We start from the raw sequence: 18,920 nt of genomic DNA on the forward strand, positions 1-18,920 counted from the left end.
TAGAAGATTCAGAACTAGGGCACTGCAGTAAATGCTTTAAAAAAATCAAGGGAGATCTACAGAGACATCTGAACAGGTGTCTCAGCATTCACTACGTAAACAGATTTTACATATCCAAAGCCTATTAACCATAAGGAGTCAGATAACACATACACATTTTGCTGGATTCCTGCCTAAAAGTTCTAATCCTCTTCATTCCCAGATTGTGAAATCAGCACTGCCAAGCCTGATCACTTGGCTTTATCACTGACAGCACAACGCAGCTTCACAGCCTGACATGCATACACCTCGATCCACGTGACTTCACAAGCACCAGGTAACTTCCCTAGATCAGAGTACATGGAGTTAAGGCACAGCCAACACATTATACAGCTGGCACTCACCCTTCTTCCTGCAAGTAAATAAATACTCATCTAAGATACACGAGGAGGCAGACACTGCTGAGATTTAACATGTCTTGATGACAGAATCAGGGCTAACCCATGCAGTCATACTACTTCAGACAATGACTTTCACATTTCACTCCATGTACCTTCTCTGGGAAGGAAACCCTTTAGAAAGCAGTTTCATTAGAAAGACTAAATGCCAAAATTTTACAGTTGAGTAGACAGATGTGTAGCAAGGAACATTTCAAAGCAAAAGTGGCTCCTAGACCTGTTTCCTTCTAATAGTTCCATCTACTGTAGGTAGTAAAGACAATCCGATGCAGAGTCTCAAAAGCAGAAATACACCATTTACTGCAGGAAAGACAAGCAATAAAGCAAAGCTTTATTAAATTAAAGCACAGCTCTTAAAAAACGAGATCTCATTTTTGGAAAAATCTGAGAGAAAATGAAGGATTTTTATAAGGTAATAGTTGAGGGTCTTGTGTGTTGTTTTTTAGTTTTTTATTTTTAGAAACTGAAAATTAAGTGTTTTTTTCCGCTTGCAATGACTTATTGTTCCAATCCAAGCATTTCAAAATGAGAAACAGGAACAATGTAATTCATGTAATCAAGAAAGCAGAACAGAAAAATAGCACACAGAAGGACTGATTTAGGAACAAAGGAGTTAAAGTAATACATAGCTAGCAATGAGATCAAAGGAAAGGTTCTACGTGTGCTAAACTGATAGCACTACAGGTAGAAAAAGAGAAAAAAAAAAGAAAGGAGGCAAGGACAGAAGGTCTTACAGAAGAACAAAAGCAGGGAAAGAGTTAGAGGAAAGGTTGGCACTTATTTAAAAATAAATAAATAAATTGGTAAGGAACACACAGAGAAGGAACAGAAGCTAGGCCAAAAACCTGTGATTGCCTGGCAGACATGGCTACGTGTGTACATGGGAGTGGGTGAGAACAGACACGGAGAAAGAGCCTGCAACTGTACAGAGACCGTGAGAAAGTGCTGAACTAGAAGCACAACTGAAACCCGGTACACACTCCACCTCTAAGCAAATACAAAAAGCTTCCAGGTAAATACAACAAAGCTTTTCCTTGGATACACCTGGCACATGATCCTTCTCTTGTTTCTCTGAGAAGAGCACCTTGAGCATGTCTACTGAGTAAATATCCAACTAAAGACTCTGAAATCTTAAGCACTGGACCATCAAAACTGCAGTTGACCGTATCAGATGTTCAGAGGATTAAGGTGCATGAAGACTGTAGGAGAAAGCATGCAGATCTGATACAGGGATTACAACTGCAGCGGAAACCGAGTGTTTCTGTTATGCAAACACATAGAACACGCAAAAAGGTGACTCATGAGACAGGGGAGGAGGAAATCAGGGAATAAGTGCGGAAGTGGAATGAGCTGAAGGTATACATTGGTATGTGCAACACATTTATCTGCATCTCTAACTGGTCAAGTGACACTTAGGCAATTGCTAAGTGACCTAAAATTCAACACTATCAATCACTTATCTTCCTTAATTACTTCTCAGCATGTATTGATACAGATAGCTATTTTGCACAACAAATACCAAACCTGTGAATAATAGTACCCAGTTTAATGCAGACAAGCCTCCTATACCCTCATACACTTTTTAAAAAAGGAAATTGTGTATCTATATCTATAGTGTGTGTATATATATGTATTTTTTTTTCTAAACAAAACAATGAAAGACAAATCCACAGTAGCTTAAAACAAAACCAGCACGATTCTTCTCGCAACTGTACTATTGTCAGCCACAACCAACTCAAGTAGGGACTTCTGGACTTAGGACACTGTTAGGAACTTCTTGCTACTGCCCCCATTACCAGTGCAGTGGAGAACAGAGAACTGTGTTAGCGTGCTCCAGTAAATCTTAAATTGACCAAAATCCCAAACTCTGGGAAAGCTGAAACACAGTGTCATATTCTGAAGGCCAGGGTATCTATTTCAAGCAAGGATATTGCCGGTCACTCTAACCCTCAGTCATAACATCTGAACCTTGCAGGGCTTATCCTGTGTCTTATTACCTCTCTTAGCTCACCATTGTTTTCCCTTCATTCAAATTTCTTACTGTATGCAACAACACTTGCTTTTACAAAATGAGCATCACACATTCCACCACACAACACAGCATACTTAGTTCAACCAAGATCAGTACCACAAGATGAGTAATAGAACAGTCAAATGTGGCTTTTATGTAATATCCCAAGTTTGGTATCTTTCACAAACAGGTGGAGCACTCACACACGGACAGTCACAGGAGTAAATACAAACCAAACTATTCCTATTCAGTGCAGACTTAAAAAAAAAAAAAAAAAAAAAAAAAAAAAAGAGCAATGATAAATTCAGGAAAAACGAACACTAGAGGACCATCTGGCCTGCACTGGTAGTGCTATACACACAAACAACAAAGACAGAAAACGTCCTGTAGAGTCACGTCAGTGCTAATTTGCATGCCATCTTATCATTTAAAATGTTTTCCTTCTTAGTGTTTAATTAATATTAATATAGCTGTACTTACAGACAGGGTAAGCCTGATCTCCTTATGGTTACAGTTTTTGGCGAGCTTCTTCTTTAACGCTTTAACTGCATCTTTAGGTCTGTGACAAGAAATTAAATAGAAAAGGTTACCAGTAAAATTGACATTTTTTCTACTTCATAACTTCATCCAAGATCTAAAAATGCTGGTCTGAGATATGGAACCAAATTCATCCCTGTATTTACACCCACATAAAAACAGAGTAACTGCCCCAATGATTCCAGCAAAATCACTTCAGCACTGAGCTAGAGTAAAAAAGCACTGAATCAGGTTTGTTACTGCAGGCTGTGCATTACTCTTGCGCTTGTGCAAAGATTCTTCTCTGCAGGGTCTTCTCCAAAATTATACTATTTCACTGCTGTACAATAGATTTACTTACCTAACTTTCATTGTTATGAAAGGGAATAGGAAATGCTAAACGTATCAAGAGTTGACTGGTACCTATTTTTCCATATATGATGCGATCAAAAATATTTTCCTGAGAGTGCTGTAAGAAGTAGGGGTGTCTTGGCTAACTTCCAATCTTATAATTGCTGGATGCTTTTAACTAATCTGAGTAATTACCATGTACAGACGGACAACCCATTCCACCCAAGAGATAGTGGCATCTCCATCCTAGTCATTTTCATTTCTATATATACACCCCATATCTTTTAAGCATCTATGTAGGAGGAAGAGGGTGGAAGATGGTATCAAGCTTACCACGTGGGAAATAATTTTGACTGATTAATATGGGCTATGCACAGTGTACCCAGATATTACACCTATTAGGGCCAGCTCAATGATCAACAAAAACAAGATGTCCTAAAACCTCTTTAGGATCTCTCTAAAATCTAAGATGAAACCATATGCATAAATTGAATATTTCAATAAGAAAAAAAAAATCTTTGTTGAAAATATTTCAGTCATCGAATGTAAATGAGTACTTTGTACTACTGCATTTTTCAGTTTGAAAGACCTGTTGTACTTCATGTGAAAAAAAGATTTCTTTATGTTTTTTATCCTATGGCAACAGAGTTGTCATACCAGGTATCAAGTCAAAATGCATGTGATGGATAGGAGCAGGAGAGGAAAGCTTCCCCTTGCAGAAAGCTACACTACAACACCGCTCTTGCTTCTTGCTCCCTCTCTGAAACATCTGGAAATGCTCTGGTCAGGAGCTGGGTATTATGTTAAAATAACCATTTGCCTAATTACACACAGCAGTTCTGCTGTTCCTTACATCCTGTTACAGACTGGGACTAGTAGTAGTTGCCTAGAAGGAACTCCTCTGTAAGCATAAGCTGTACACAAGAGGAAGTAGTTTATTAAAAAAAGCTCTGTTGCATAGGAACTCCACATAAAAACTAACAAAGAGGGACAAAGAGTGCTGTAGCTCTTGGCAGCGACTGGAAAGGAGTTATTACTGACCCTCCAAGTTCTAAGAGTCCCAGGTGAGAGCATGAAATCATGAAAAAAAATGAAAAGAAGGAAAATTTGGTATAAAAGAAGATACTTGTGCAGAAACCAAGGCATACATTTTTCCCCTGGAGAAAACTCTCCAGTCATTGTTAAAATATGCCCCTGCTAGTGAGTGCTTGCAATGCGGGGCAGCAGGAGCTCTTACACAGGAGTTAATTTTCTTCTCCCCCTTTTACAGGTGACAGCAAGGAAGTGACCAAGCAGACCAGAACCTGGCTGTCGGGTGCAAGGGGCCACCTGCGCCCCGCGACCTGGGGAGCTCAGCGGGCAGGCGCCAGCCCCTTCACAACACTGCCCCATGGGGAACAGTGCTGAAGTTAAAGGGCCACAGTATTTAAAACTGTGTTGCAGGGGAACAAATGCCCAAGATCTTTTCGCAGTTGGGACTTTGCAGAGCACGGGGGGGACCTGTTCAGCCTGACAAGCAGCACGGGTTACCTGAAACACGTCAGACGCAGGTGAGAAACCTACGCTAACAGCTTGCACAGGGCAGAGCCCCCAAACCTAATCCCTCAGAGTCTTGGCAATCAGCAAGGGCCACCGGGACAGGCACAGATCCCTGCTCTCCGCTGTTATTTCATTTTGGGCAACTTCACACACTCACCACACGCCACCTGCTTGACTTTGTCCTGCCCTCGAGCAGCACAGCACGACCTAGGAACTGTCCCTATAACGTGGAAAGCCGCACACCGCGCCTCCCGCAGGAGTACAGGGGGGAGGCGACAGCCCCTGGGGAGCCCCCACCGCGCCCCGAGCCCCCCCCCGGGCCCGACCCTGGCGGCTCACCCCTCCTCCGTGGCGTTGATCACATCGCAGATGTGCAGGAACTGCCCCCACTCCTCCGTCTGCAGCGCTCCGAACGTCGCCCGCTCTGAAAGGCCGAGGGGGACCGGTTCAGGCGGGAGAGAAGCGGCAACCTCCGGCTCCCCCCTCACGGCCGCCCCCCGGCTCTCCCCTCACGGCCGGGCGGGACGCGGCTCCCCCGCTACTCACCGATCAGGCTGCCCACGGCGGTGCCGAAAGGATCCTTCGGAGCCTTCCCGAAGGCCATGGCCGCTGCCGGCTGGCTGCGCGGGGAGGCGGCCGCAGCCCCGTCCCGTCCCGTCCCCGGCCGCTCGCCTCCTGCCCCCGCCGGGCGCTCCCTTGTGGGGCCGGGGCGGAGCCGCCTGCAGGTACCAGCAGTGAGAAGCCGGGAGCGGGCCGGGCCGGGCCGGGTAGGACAGGGCAGCACCGCCCCCAGGGCAGGGGCTCCCCGCCCCGCCTGGGCAAACAAACGTGAGCTCGGCGCCGGGCGGCCGCGGCCTGCGCGGCTCACCCCCGGGAAGGCGCCTCAGCCACCGCCAGGAGCCCCCCGGTGGCGGCACAGGGGGGCTCCCTCAGCCCTCCTCGCCTCGGGACCGGCCGCCGAGCACGCCGCAAACTCTGGGTCACGGTGGGAGGCGGCTCGCAGCTGCCCCCGGGGCTCTGCCTCGTGGCACTCGGGACGTGGGGGCTTCAGTTTTTGAGAGGGAAAAGTCTGCCTTGCAACGCTCACCGACAGCCATCGGTGCCGTGGGACAAAACGTGTCACTTATTGGGTGTCCTCAGCTGTGTTAGAGAACTGTTCTCAGAGCGGGGCTGATCTAAAGCTCAGCTTTACGTGCTAAGTGGTAAGAGTTTCGCTTCAGGTAAGGCACAACAGGAATGGAGGCTGTGCAAGTGCAGCAAAACAGAATTCACACTCTTACACTGCTACCTGATGCAATTTGCTGATTAAATTGATTACGCAATTCATTTAGTTAAAAGGAATAGCAGAAGCAGTAACAACGACGAGCTCGGCTACACTGTGCTGCACACTACATGCACACACGTTTCAAACTTTTACATCTGCTGCTGTGAAATCACCAGGGCTGCCCACAGCCGATTCTCAAGCCCAGCTATCCCTTTCCAGAGCACAGGCTGAAAAGGAGCTGATGCACCGATCTCAAGGCAGCAGGGAAAAAGCAGTGCATGCAAGTTACACTCCTGAAGCCTCCCTTCGTGTAGGAACCGCTAACACGTTCCTCTCACAGCATACACATTTCCACAGGTGGGACTTTCTTGCTACAATTACAACCAACGTTTTCCATTGTGCCACTTCATCACGAGTTTGGCTTTATCTCAGACCTGTACAATACCTGGGAAGGAATGTGGTGTGAATGAAAATTAAAAACTCTGCTGTAGTTTTTGTTGACTGAGAGTTGTAATTATTTCAGTATCAAACAAACATGGAATCATTTTAACCTGCATTTGAGTACAGCTTAATCAGTCATACATCAAAACATGATATAACCAAATAAGTAATTTGCCTGGTATTAGAATTTCATGAATTAACAAAGCCGTATTTACACTGATTGTGAGAGTTCTTCCTAAGATAAACTCATTTCACTTTCTTTTGCATAACTCTATGGCCCCATCTACTGGACAGCTTCAACATAAAGCCTGGAGAAGAACATACTTTTTTGTGTACCTACAAACATCTCAAACACAAGTTATTGATCAACTTGCCTGTAAGTTCTTGCATTTACAGTGAATTTAGGAGTTGAGTCTTTTTCTCACACTTCATATAATAAATGGGTGCCATTAATCAGATAGCTTGAGACTTTTTCTAATGATCATGTCTTTATTTTCTATGCTTGTTATTCTTGTCATTTGGTTTCAAACCAGACGGCATCTATCAAAGACAGACTTGATTTATTCCTGGATGCAGAATTTAGAAAGACACCCTCGCAAGTTAGTGTTTATTTAATTTACTCTTTAATACCTAAACTGAAATAAGGGCCTATTTAAACTAGCCCTTGTTAAACCTGCAATTTGAGTCAGATCTTGTTTCAGAGAGCATATTTTATTGCACTGCTGAGAGGAAAAAAAATAATGAAGCCCTTTTTCTTTGGAATTTACTGCTTAAAGCTACTCAGCTACTGGTCTAGAACTATAAACATCCAGAGAGCTTCAGGAATGGTTCTGCACAGAGGGTGCCTGCCTGACCCCTCAGCCTCCTCTGGACTGGAGACCTTGGTTTTTAGCACTCAGTGATCCTTACAATTTTACTATTACTGTACCTGAAGTATTATACTTAATTATTATTATTAAGGGACATTTTCAGTCTTTTGTAAGCACACATAGAATATATAACAGCATTACAAAAAAAAAAAAAAAAAAAAAAAAAAAAGAGCAAGAAAGGAGGAAGAGCCTAAAACAAAAACAGGAAAGAATCTCAAACATGCACAAGAATATTCAGTCTTTTCAAGAACGTACAGAAAAATAGCTTTCAGCTTCTTCAAAGTCCCTGTGAAGTTTAGGTTTCCTCGGGCTCTGTTCTACTATAGCAGATTTATCAAATATCTCACATTTGAAATTAAGAACCAAAGTGGGATTTCAGTTCTAAACTTAATGTCATTAAAAAACAAAACAAAACAAAACAAAAAAAAACAACTAAAAATACTGACAAGACACTTAAGGTTTCAAAGGCCTTACTCTGGTCAGTTCTGAGGTAGCAGATACCTACAGGCTTTGGAAATTCTTGTAATGCTTGCAGTAAACTCACAGGCAATAACAAAGTTTACCTGTACACTTGAATTCCTCCATCCTTAGCAATCTGAGATTAACCTTTAAGGTTTTTGTAAGGCTAAATAATTTATCTTTGGAAAATATTTTGGAAAAAAAGTGCCTAGTGGCATAGTTTATGTCTGCTTCTTGAGTTTATGCCTGCCTCTTGAACATTTTATACCATCATAAGCAGGCTTGTCAATGTAACTTTATTTGTGCTAGAGATTTTGTTGATATTGCCATGTCAATTACAAATAAAAATAACATCCCTAAATGCCATAGCTACGCAGAGATTTATTTTTAAAAAATTGATCTAGCTTTAATGTTTTTTTAAAAAATTTATATATCATTTAGTTTTAAGAAAAAACACACCTTTACCTTATTTAGTCTTCGGTCTTATTCTCAAGGATTTATGTACATACACAAAAGATGAAGTATTTCACTTGAATAGCTGTTACATTTGTAGACTGATTTATGATACTGACTTGTAACTGCTGTGATTTGCTGTTTGTAAATTATAAACCATGGTGACGATTTTTGGTACAGTTTAAAAACTGTAGAGATTTTAAAGAAATCCTTATTTCTGCAGCGATTTTCCTTCCTCTGTCTCCCAAGAGTTATATTTACACCCCCAGCATTCACCAGAAGTCTGCTTTAGTCCGATTCTTCCTTGTTATCTCATACAACAAAGATACGATCAGCGGGATTCTTGCTGTAGCTCATTAGACCAGATGCTGGTTATGTCCTGTGCTGGTAGCCGAGCTTGAACAAACAGCTAGAGGGCTAGATCAAATCCCTTCTGCATAATCTCCATTAGCTTATTGCCTTCAGATAACAGCAAACCTAATCAAGAGCCATTTGGGCAAATTAAATTAATGCTTGTCTTATTTGAGACCCAGCCTCGCTAGGAATACAGAACCATCCCTAAATATCTGTTGAAGTAATTACTATTTTATTAAAAAAAAAAAAAAAAAAAAAAAAAAAGAGAGAAATCCAACCTCAGATGCGTTAGCATGTTTAATTTGCCCATGGAGGAAGGGGAAGCAGTGCTGCAGGGAGGTGGCCGTGGCCTGCAGGGGCACGCTTGTCCAACCCAGCTCCCCCTGCTGTGCTGCAGCTGCTCATAGAGAGGGCTGGTGCATGGGGAAGGCAATACCCATCGGTCACATTGAGTTTTCTTGCACACGTAGTGGGGGTCGGATGCAGCTTTTTAATGTTATAAAGCTGTCTTGTCATTTGGAAAAAATAAACAAACAAACAAAACAATAACACTTGTGCATGCAACGCAAAGCTCTCTGACTGTAAGAGAGGGAAGGGATGTGGTATCGCAGGACTGCCCAAGTCAGGTTCTCACTCTCAGTTCAGGGCTGCTTTTCCTGGACCCTGCAGCCTCAGCACACCCTCACTGTCCTGCAGCTTTGATGCAATGTTGGGCAAATCTGTATTCTCCCCCAATACTGATACGTCCAAGTGGAAAACATCCTGCTTCAATAGCATGTTGTAAGAGTCACAAACTAATTTGAAAATAAATTTGAAATGAATAAAATGAACTTGGTAATTCAGCTTCACAGCAAACTAGCATATGAGAAGTGAGGAACTTCTCTGTCATCTTGTCTGCAAAGGAAAATGGCAGATAACTGGTCCACTTTTAAGCTGTTGATAAGCAATGTATGAACTCACCACACATTTATTTATATTAGAGGCTACTTAAAGAGGTTTCTTTCATAGGGATTCCTTTGTGAATTCGCTCAGTAATAAAACACAATTGTCCAATTGGAACAGGGACATTTTCTGAGTTATGATAATTTGTGTCTCTGTGCTACAGAGCATTGTGTACATCGCTGTGTGCTGCAACATTAGTTTGGTTTTGTTTTCAAAGCTATTTAAGTTCATAATAAAAGTTGTTCACATCTCGCTCAGCTATAATACAGATTTCTTTGCCTCCAATGAAAAAACTTGAAAAATTCTGTTATTAATTGGTGCACTTAAAAAATTAAAAATTATTTGACAGATGAGGTGCACAGACAGAAGGACAACTACATCCACAGCTGTACTGAAACATGATATAACATATTTTTGTCTACTGTTTTAGAACAGAATAAAAATCAATGAAACAACTCCCAGATCCTTACGTATCAAGTATGTGGTATAAGAATCCTCTCAGAACCTGTAGGAATCAACCTGAATCGAACTGATACTTTCAGTACCAGCAACAACCTCGATTATTTGGACATCACTGTACTTATCAGTGTAGAAAGCAATCCTGGAAGAAACTAAAATCCTCTAACTAAAATACCTTTGCACATTAGCAATAGGTATGACCTTTACCATGAAAGTTACGTTGCTGTTAGTGACACTCCTGCTGTCGCTTTGCAAAACAGCTCTGGGCAAGAGCTTAGTTCTGCACTGTGTCCTCTCATTTTCTTAATATTTGGAGAATGGCAATAGCTAAAACCAGATCCTTTGAAAAAATACGCATTTAAAGCAAATAGTTTTCCAGCACTGAGTCTGGTTTAAATAACTGCAGCAAGATCTGATTGCCCACAGCAGAAGTACTGGCAACTGGAACAAATATCCAAAAGCTTGGTAGTCGAACAATGAACGGGTAGCTTGGTGTCAACCCCCAGAGTCCTGGTTCAAATCCAAGCCATCTCCAGCTAATGTAATGCCAAGCTGCTCACATGGCTATCTGCTGTCCTAATTAACCAGGAGTCTCAGCTGAGCTCTCTGCTGGATTTTAATTACAGAGTTATTAATTCATGGGGAAAAAATTGACAGATGTTTCAGGTTGGTCGTAGCAAATTAAAAGGCAGGTGCCTGGCACAAAAACTCAGAAATGATTAAACAAATGACTCAGGGACATTTAGCTGTTTTACAGTGAACAGGGTACATAGTACCTTTCAGTACATTGTAGGGCAGGTCACTTCTCAAGATAAGAATAACAATAGCAACAGATTTTGCTCTGTCTCATTTTTAAATGTAAAGAAGCTTATAAATACGTGTTCTTAATTTGGTTTACAATTTTTGCTAGGTTCATTGTACTCCCCTATTCTCTACAAATAAATTCCACTATTTTCTTAGTTTGTTAGTTAGAAAAAAGTTTGTGGGATGCCAGGGTAAGTGAAGGAACTAGCTGTTTACAGTTACTGTTACTCAAACTGAGCATATACATGTATATAGCATGGAGTAGAAGACTAATTTTTATCTCTTTTAAGGGACAACAACTTTTTTGTAATTCTAATAATAACTGGAAGAGCTTGACAAAGAGGCTTATAAAAATGTTAGTGCAAATCAAACATGCATTAGAGGAAGGACAGGCATGGCCTAAAAAGCCACCAAGGAAGGACTCTTTCTTAAAGGAAGGCAAAAGCCTGCTCTGGACTACCAGTTTGGGCAGGAATTCCCTGCCTGAAAAGTCCCTGCTATGGAGACAACGAATGCTGTTCACACTGATTTGGTAGGAACTTCATGCAGTTTAACAGCACTTAAAATGAATAAGGAAAACATGTCAGCTGTGGAGCAAGTAGCACAGAGCAAGGAATTTTCAGTTCATAATGAGACAACGTTTGACAAAACAGTGTCCCACAGGTGAGAAGCATGACACTTGTTACATGAGGTACTGAATGCACGTTCACTCACACCCTTACCTTCCGTAGTTACATGTCCCATGGTATTTTTGCACAATTCTCCCCAGAATATTCCTTCATTTTCGTGGAAGGCCATACACTGCCATATACTTCTTATTTGATTTAATGTTTTCTGCTGCTCGTTTTCTTTTCTTAATTTTTTTTTTTTTTTTGGCCATTAGAAGTGTTACCAGGCCCACTCCTCCATTCTTTAAGACAAAATTGTTCCCTAAAATGTTTTCTATCCACTTATTCCCGGAACTGTGTTCACAATAAAGATTTCTTCCACCATTAACTTAAACACAGCCTCAAAATGAGTGCTGACATCTCTGCTCACTTGACCACTTGCTTGAGGAGCATCTACATCATGCTTCATTGCTCTGAAGGTGCCAATTCTGCAGTCTTGTGTGCAAGGTAGACCTTTATAGCCTGGCACATCTCCACACAACGCCCCTAGCTCCACCTGCACGGATCAGAGACAAGACTTGAAACTTCCAAGAGCTCAAACCTTCCCACTGTACTCACTTGTAATGCACTCTGGTGCTCAAACTCTCAGCAATTATGCATGACAGCATCTATTAATTTTAGCTGCTTATGTGGTCCCCATTGCTATAGAATGTGAGTGCTCTATGCTCCTTAGTTAATTTCCCTTCCACTTCCACACTGAAGTCATAAAGCAACAATAGAGAGATTAAAAGTTAGTCATTAATTTCCCAAACGTCCCTCCTCCGAGGCCTCGTTCCAGCTAGCATCATCCAGCTAGCACTAAGCATCATCATCTGATGCTTGATACATGCTCTCAGCTGTGGCTTGACTAAAGGTTGGAAAATTTGGCTTCTGTGCCTGTCCACAAATGTTTTTGTCACGACTGACACAAGTAGCTAGGCCCACTATTGAGAAGAGCAGTAAGAGTAAGCAGTAGGAGTGCTGCTCTGTGGGTGTAAGCAGTACGCGAGGGCTCTCAATGGAAATACACAGGATTATACCTATCTATCATAAAAGTGGCTGCCTGAAGCCATATAGAAATTATGTGAGGATGCTGAGGGTGCCTCCTTAGGGGCTGGCTGCCGCATTTTTAACTTTGCGTTCCATTTAATCGGCCTCATTCTCCTTATGCATTGTGGAGGAAACTTGAGCATTGGCAGGATTCAAACTTTGTTCGATGCCTGTAAACCTTTTATTGGATCTCGAAATAAGAAATTTGCCCAAGGTTACACAAGAGATCTGTGGTAAATCAGGGAATTGAGCCTAAGCCTCTTATATCTTAGAGAAGCAGCCTAACTGTTGCTTTCAGAAGAGTTTCACTGCATTACACCAGCTAAGTGTCTGTCTCAATCACTATTCTATGGATTACCAGACGGTAGATTAACTGGAGTATATTGAATTTTTAAAACATAAAATAAATACCTGCTATAAGCTCTTAACCCTAACAAGGTTTTTTGGAAATTTCCAACAGTATCTTAATTCTGTATCTACATATATGCACAGAAACCAATCGTACACATACCTACCTACATAGTAATAGAACCAGGCCTCATCATTATTTAAGGTTAATGAGAAGGAATGTCATTCCTGACATCCGAGATAAATTATGTTATTCGTTGCTATACACAAATGTTCTGAAATATAGTTAGCGTTTCACCACCTAGGCAAGAACAACCTCAGCCTCTTTCAATCTGGAGCTCTCTAACCGCCCATGGACTATAAGATGTTGTGCACTTACCATCAATTTTCTGATTTTGCAGGGAATGAGGACTGAAAGCAATGCAGACAGAGCCTCTTGTGCAGTGGTGGGTTACTTATAATTTCTTTACGGAGTTCATGCCTACTCCTAATTTAACTCAGCTGAGCCAAATCCATATTCATCTGCATCTAATAAAACAACACTTACAGCTCAAGGTCGCCAGCTCTAAATTAGTGCTTGCTTTTTAACTAGTCTCACTTGAATGGTAATAAGCTTCAAGGAGTGCTTAGTCTTAGCTTTCATTCAGTTAACAGTGTGCCATCATTGTGTGAGCAGGCTGCTTGAGCTGCAGTTACTCTTGCTGTTCCTGTTGCTCCAATCTGTTGCAGAAAACAGGCAATATTGTGCAATATCATCAGCAGGCTCCTGAATACAGATGCACGTTTACTTACACACCAGGGAAGTGATCGCTACTTTCTCAGTGTTTCACATCATTTTTATTTTTTTTTTAATAAATTATATGCGAATGGAATTTAGATATAATAAAAGAAATTAATTCTACTGCCTCATCCTGGAAGGGTAACACACTGGTAATAGGTGCAACAGCCCAGACGAAGTGCAGAGCACTCCGGCAGGCTGCACTCCCGAGGCTGCTCCTACAGAAGACAAAAAGTATCATTCTTTCACTTTTCTTTCCATCTTTTCATTTCTGAGGCCTAAAGGCAGGCACAGAAAAATGCAGCTAATTAAACCTCTGATCTTTAACCACTGCGTGGCTGCAGTAGCCTTCACATCCAGTACCACATTGCAATGCTGCTACAAGAAACATCCTGATAACCTGTTAGTATTGGTTAACAGTGGGTAGAAGTATTTATTAATAGTGGGCAGAGGGAATTGGTTTCAAAGCCTCTCTACTTAGCACAGACCAAGACTTTAAGTCTGCATACTAAAGCTATTTCTGGAAAAAAAAAAAAAAAAAAAAAAAAGAAAACAAACCACCAAAAGACCCCACCAACACAAACTCAACTTCAAACTGAAATAGCTAAACCCTACGGGGAAACAGCAACAACCTTTGCTGCACATAGTTTGCTTTGCATGAGGGTGTTTAACTTTGGATTCAGTCATTTTGGACAATTCAGTTTGGCAAGCCCTTGGTAATCGGCCTCATTCTTATGAACACCATTAATATTTAATATCTAGCTACCACTTCAATCAATCTTTATTCATCTATATTTTTTATATTTCATTTCTCTCTTTATTTCTAATGGTTGATTAAATGCTTTTAGACAGGAATATTAGTGCTTTGTCCTTTGCTTTTTAAAAATAAACTTATTAGGGGTTTCTTTTTGGTTAAGAACGTAATGCTGATCGCTGAATCACAACTCAGAAATCAGCAGGAGTATTTAATGTTACTTATCAAGACTGTTAAATCCGAGATGGCGCAGTGTGGGCTACAAAAAAAAAAAAAAAAAAGCAGGCTGGAGGAGCCAGGACCCTTGGGATCTTGCTTCTAGCTTTAAAGCTGGCACTGTGGTCTTGAGGAACAACAAAATCCTCACTACCTTAAGCTGTAATTTACTCATCTGGAAAACTGAGATAACTTCACTGATCTACTTCACAGGCACTATGCGAGCCTTCAATAATATTTGTGAAACTACTCAGTGATCTCCTGGCAAGAAGTACTATAATGGAGCCCAAATGTCAAAGATCGTTTTCAAATCAGGCAGTTTTGGGAGCCAGTGAGAAGTATGCCTCAGATTGACGTGGATGATGCTGTAGTTATTTCCACTATGATGCCTCTCGTATTGTTTCATCTCTTCTATAGCCTATTTCATGGCCTATTTTGATGAGTTAAGCATTGCCTCATACTTTTTTCTCTCTAAAATCTCACGTGTCCTCCTCAGCCCTGCTCTCCAGTTTTTTCCTCATGAACGGCTCATGAATTGCCCTGGCAGGTAAGAGAGTGAAGTGCTAAGTGCTCTTAGGATACGGCGTAAGGTTCACTGGACATCGGCCAACACTGTCACAGCTGAAAACCTTCTGCTGGGAAAGCAGTAGCAGTTTCCCTCGCTCATTATTATCCGTCTGTCCTGCACGTGTCCCGGTGTCGCAGAGCCCAGCCAGGTTCCAGCACGCTTCGCTGGGCAAAGAGAGGCCAGGCCACTGCGAGCAGAAATTCTGTTCATGAAGGTAACTACCAGTCATTAAATGTGAGTACCCAAATAACTGTGGTATCGTACACTGAGGGAAGAACCCTCTTTCAAAGCAACTCAGCGGGGAGCTGGAAGAGTTAGGGTTATCCAGACATGGCCCTGGCTGCAGGAGCTGGTGGGTTGGCCATCAGGCTTGGATCACTATTGTTATAAAAGTCATAAAAATACTGATAACCACGACCACCTTCTCTCTCTCTTTCCCTCTCTGCAGCATGCAGGAGAACTAGCTTGATCTTCGCAGTTAAATACCATGCTTCTGCATTGAACTTAAGCCTCTTACATACACAAAAAGGTACTGTTATATCATTAGGTGCTTTCCTTAAATATCCCTTTTTTCAAAAGGTATTAAGTACCTACTTACCTTAAGCATGTGGCTAAATCTTATTAAAGCCAGTGAGTTTAGGTAGCTGTATGCTTAAATGACTTAGATTCGTAAATGAAAAAAAAATTAAGAACTTATTTATTCTGCTTCTTTATCTGTTTCTCTACACAAGCTACATGTGGTAAAAGAACAACTGCCCCACAAATAGAAACAGCAAAAGTACTAAAATACTACTAAGATGAACAGATTGATTTAATCCTGTATTTGTTCAGAACTTTCTGATGCTCTCAGACGCTGCTGCTGACTAGCAGACCTGCTCCAGGCAGGCCCAGATGTGCTCTGCAGAACCAAGCGCAATAAGGATGTGTCTGTCCATGGGCTCCTGCCACAACTCAGACCTAGTGGAAGATTTACCTCCTGGGCACAGCAGGCCAGCATGCAGCAACAGAAATTATGGATATTTCTTGCATGTTTAGAATATATTTCATGCTGAATTCTTTGGATTAAAACACACTTGGGAAAAGCAAGCAACTCCATGTGATTTAGCTGCATGAACCATGATAGCTGTGAAGACAGCCTTACTCTTTCTCAGATTCACAGCGAGACCTTTTGGCTGCCCTGTCCCTTTTCTCACCTTCCCGTAGGTCAGACTTTGCTGGCCCCATACAGCTCCTTCCCCAGGCAGCATGGCGCAGCACCAGCGTAGCACTCAGAAGGGCTCGGGCAAGGCTCTTTCCATTTGGAAAACCATGTATTTATAAGCAAAAAAAACACTAGAATCAAAATTTCAAATTGGCCCTATTCCATAAGAGACATGAAAACTCTCCTATTCAGAAATCAAAAACAACTGTTGGAAAACATGCAGTACAAAAATCAGACAACGTGGAGATCTGTACGTGTCCGGGGCCAGCCTGGCTTTGGAAGTGGGGAGCCTCACTGCAATTACAGCCTGAGCTGAGAAGTAAGCCTGAGGCATCTGCCAAGGTGTGCACAGATGTAGCTTACGTCTTGCTTTCAAGGGCCTGGGCTGGCACCTTCCTGCAGAGCTGTGCACGCCTGTGTCCATTAAAAACAGAGCAGGTCAGAGATCTCTGCTGCACCACGTAAACATGCCCAAGACATCTACATCTCTATCTTGACTCTAGAGAGCCAATCTGATGAACAAACAACCGAAACAGCCCAAGAGCCAAAAACATTTGTAGGATTGGAGATGGTTTTTGGTCTTGTTATAGTAGTCACTGTTGCTCCAAGCACGATTTGCAGTGTATTAACCCTTCTTTGCTAAGGGCAGTCAGATTTACTCACCTGGTGGGCATTTTATGTCAAGACCATGTTATTTCAGACCTCAGTAACTGTGTGTTTCTATGTGAACATTTGCAATGTACTGGTTACTTATTTTGCATAATATTCCCTACCCAGTTTAAGAGCTGTGGGACCTGTAGGATGGAGGAGGGGAAAACTGCCCAAGCTTAAAAGGAGCCCAAGATTGTATTTATGTTAGCACATTCCCCCCGTAGCACAGCGAGTGATCTATTTCTGACTGCCATCTCCTGACTGAGGGAACATCCCCTCCTTACTGAGGGAACAAGCCATGCCTGTGAGATGTCAGGCATGCAGTACTGACAATTTCCAAGGTGAGGAGAATGGCATGAGGATCCGTAACAGACCAGAGCAGGAGCTGAAGTTGCAGGAGGTTGCAGGGGCAGCAGGGACAGGCTGCGACCAGGCTGGCTGAAATCCATTTGCAGTGACACGTTTAAATTGCACTGAACAAAGTGGGAGCTCTTCCAATTCTAGCCTGGAGATGGACCACAAGGGCACACATTTGTTTTTCCCTTGGCATAAGAAGATTAATATCGCTATTGCTTTTCCCCTGGTTTTAGTTCTACAGAAGTACAGAAAGGGCAAATTCAGCTCCCCTAGAGCAGCAGTAAGACTTCAGCAAACAGAGTTAACACAGAAAGGGAATAAAGGATCAAACTTTTAAGTTTTAAATACATTTGAAGCATGTTAGAAACACATAGGGAAATTAATCTTACCTAAAATAAGCTACAAACACTACCAAAACCTCCTGAAAAAATTCTAGATGATTTCAGGGAACAAAATATAGCCAAGTAGACCAGCAGGAGAATAATAAGGTCGCCAGACACATCTGGAGAACTCAAGATGTAAAGGAATCATCTCCTGATTTCGTAACAAAGACCAGAAACATCACATTTCATTTCAGGCCTCCTTGTTTCAATCAGCTCCACTTTTCTTCCACACACATCCCTTCCTCCAGGGGCTTTCCTGCTAGGAGGCTGCATCAACAGCTTGGGTTTAAGTTTGCATCAGGCTTGTTTTTATAGTAGTAAGCACACTTGGAAGCTACAGAGACACAGCATGTCTCTTGCTGAACTGCTTATCAGTCACAACAAACGATTTATAGTTGCATGCTTTTTTTTTTTTTTATTTAATTAAATCAGTAGGGACTCAAAACAGTGCAGGCTTAAAAAGGAGCAAAGAGTCTGTTTGGCAAAAAAGCTACTGGTGAGACAGGTAAGCTGAAAAATTACTACATCTCAATTTTTTGAAAATGTTTTGAATGACTTATTGAGACTTCAGCCTTCAGTCTCAGAGCATTTGAAAGCTGCTGTGTTAAATTATCCACGTAAAACAGGATGTGCTGAATTAATATTATATTAGAACAAAAGCTCCATTACTGATGGGGCTGAAAACCCTCAGGCTGATCCTTTTACTTGCTCCAAAATCTAATTCAGATTGCCCTGTAACTTAATTTGCCACATGGAGGCAATGAATAAAGTAAGCACTCCAAATTTGGACTAATGTGTTGCAAAGATCCTGGTATTTCCTCTCCCAGGAAAAACAAACAGTGAAATGTAACAACACTGCAACAAAAAACTCTGCATCTGCTCATACTGACACCAATGCTACTGATGGGTTTTACACCTAGTTAGGGAATCTTCCTGGGGTTTTCATTAGACCTTAAAACCACCTCACATAGATGAGCCAATGTATTTGGGATCGTAAGTGTATTCGGATCCCCAAATCCTGCAGAGCTCTTCTGCAAGGTCTGTCAGCTGCAGTTAGCCAGAAGTACT

General features: G+C 41.9%; 1 protein-coding gene across 2 annotated transcripts in view; it reads right to left on the reverse strand.

Annotated features, from left to right (window-relative positions):
• The window catches only part of TOM1L1 (target of myb1 like 1 membrane trafficking protein), a 34,463-nt gene extending 21,112 nt beyond the window's left edge, over positions 1-13,351 (reverse strand). The window contains exons 1-3 of one of the 2 annotated variants that reach the window (XM_084492006.1): positions 5,401-5,560; positions 5,194-5,278; positions 2,929-3,007 (exon numbers count right to left, since the gene is read on the reverse strand). In XM_084492006.1, coding sequence (XP_084348132.1) covers positions 2,929-3,007; positions 5,194-5,278; positions 5,401-5,458 — 222 coding nt within the window. In that variant the 5' untranslated portion in view covers positions 5,459-5,560. Of the gene's footprint in view, positions 1-2,928; positions 3,008-5,193; positions 5,279-5,400; positions 5,561-13,323 lie in introns of those variants that run through there. The other variant, XM_084492007.1, reaches the window with a different exon arrangement.
• Between the last annotated feature and the right edge of the window lie 5,569 nt (positions 13,352-18,920).

The sequence above is a fragment of the Aythya ferina genome (genome assembly GCF_964211825.1).
Source record: "Aythya ferina genome assembly, chromosome: 18".
NCBI classification, from domain to species: Eukaryota; Metazoa; Chordata; class Aves; order Anseriformes; family Anatidae; genus Aythya; species Aythya ferina.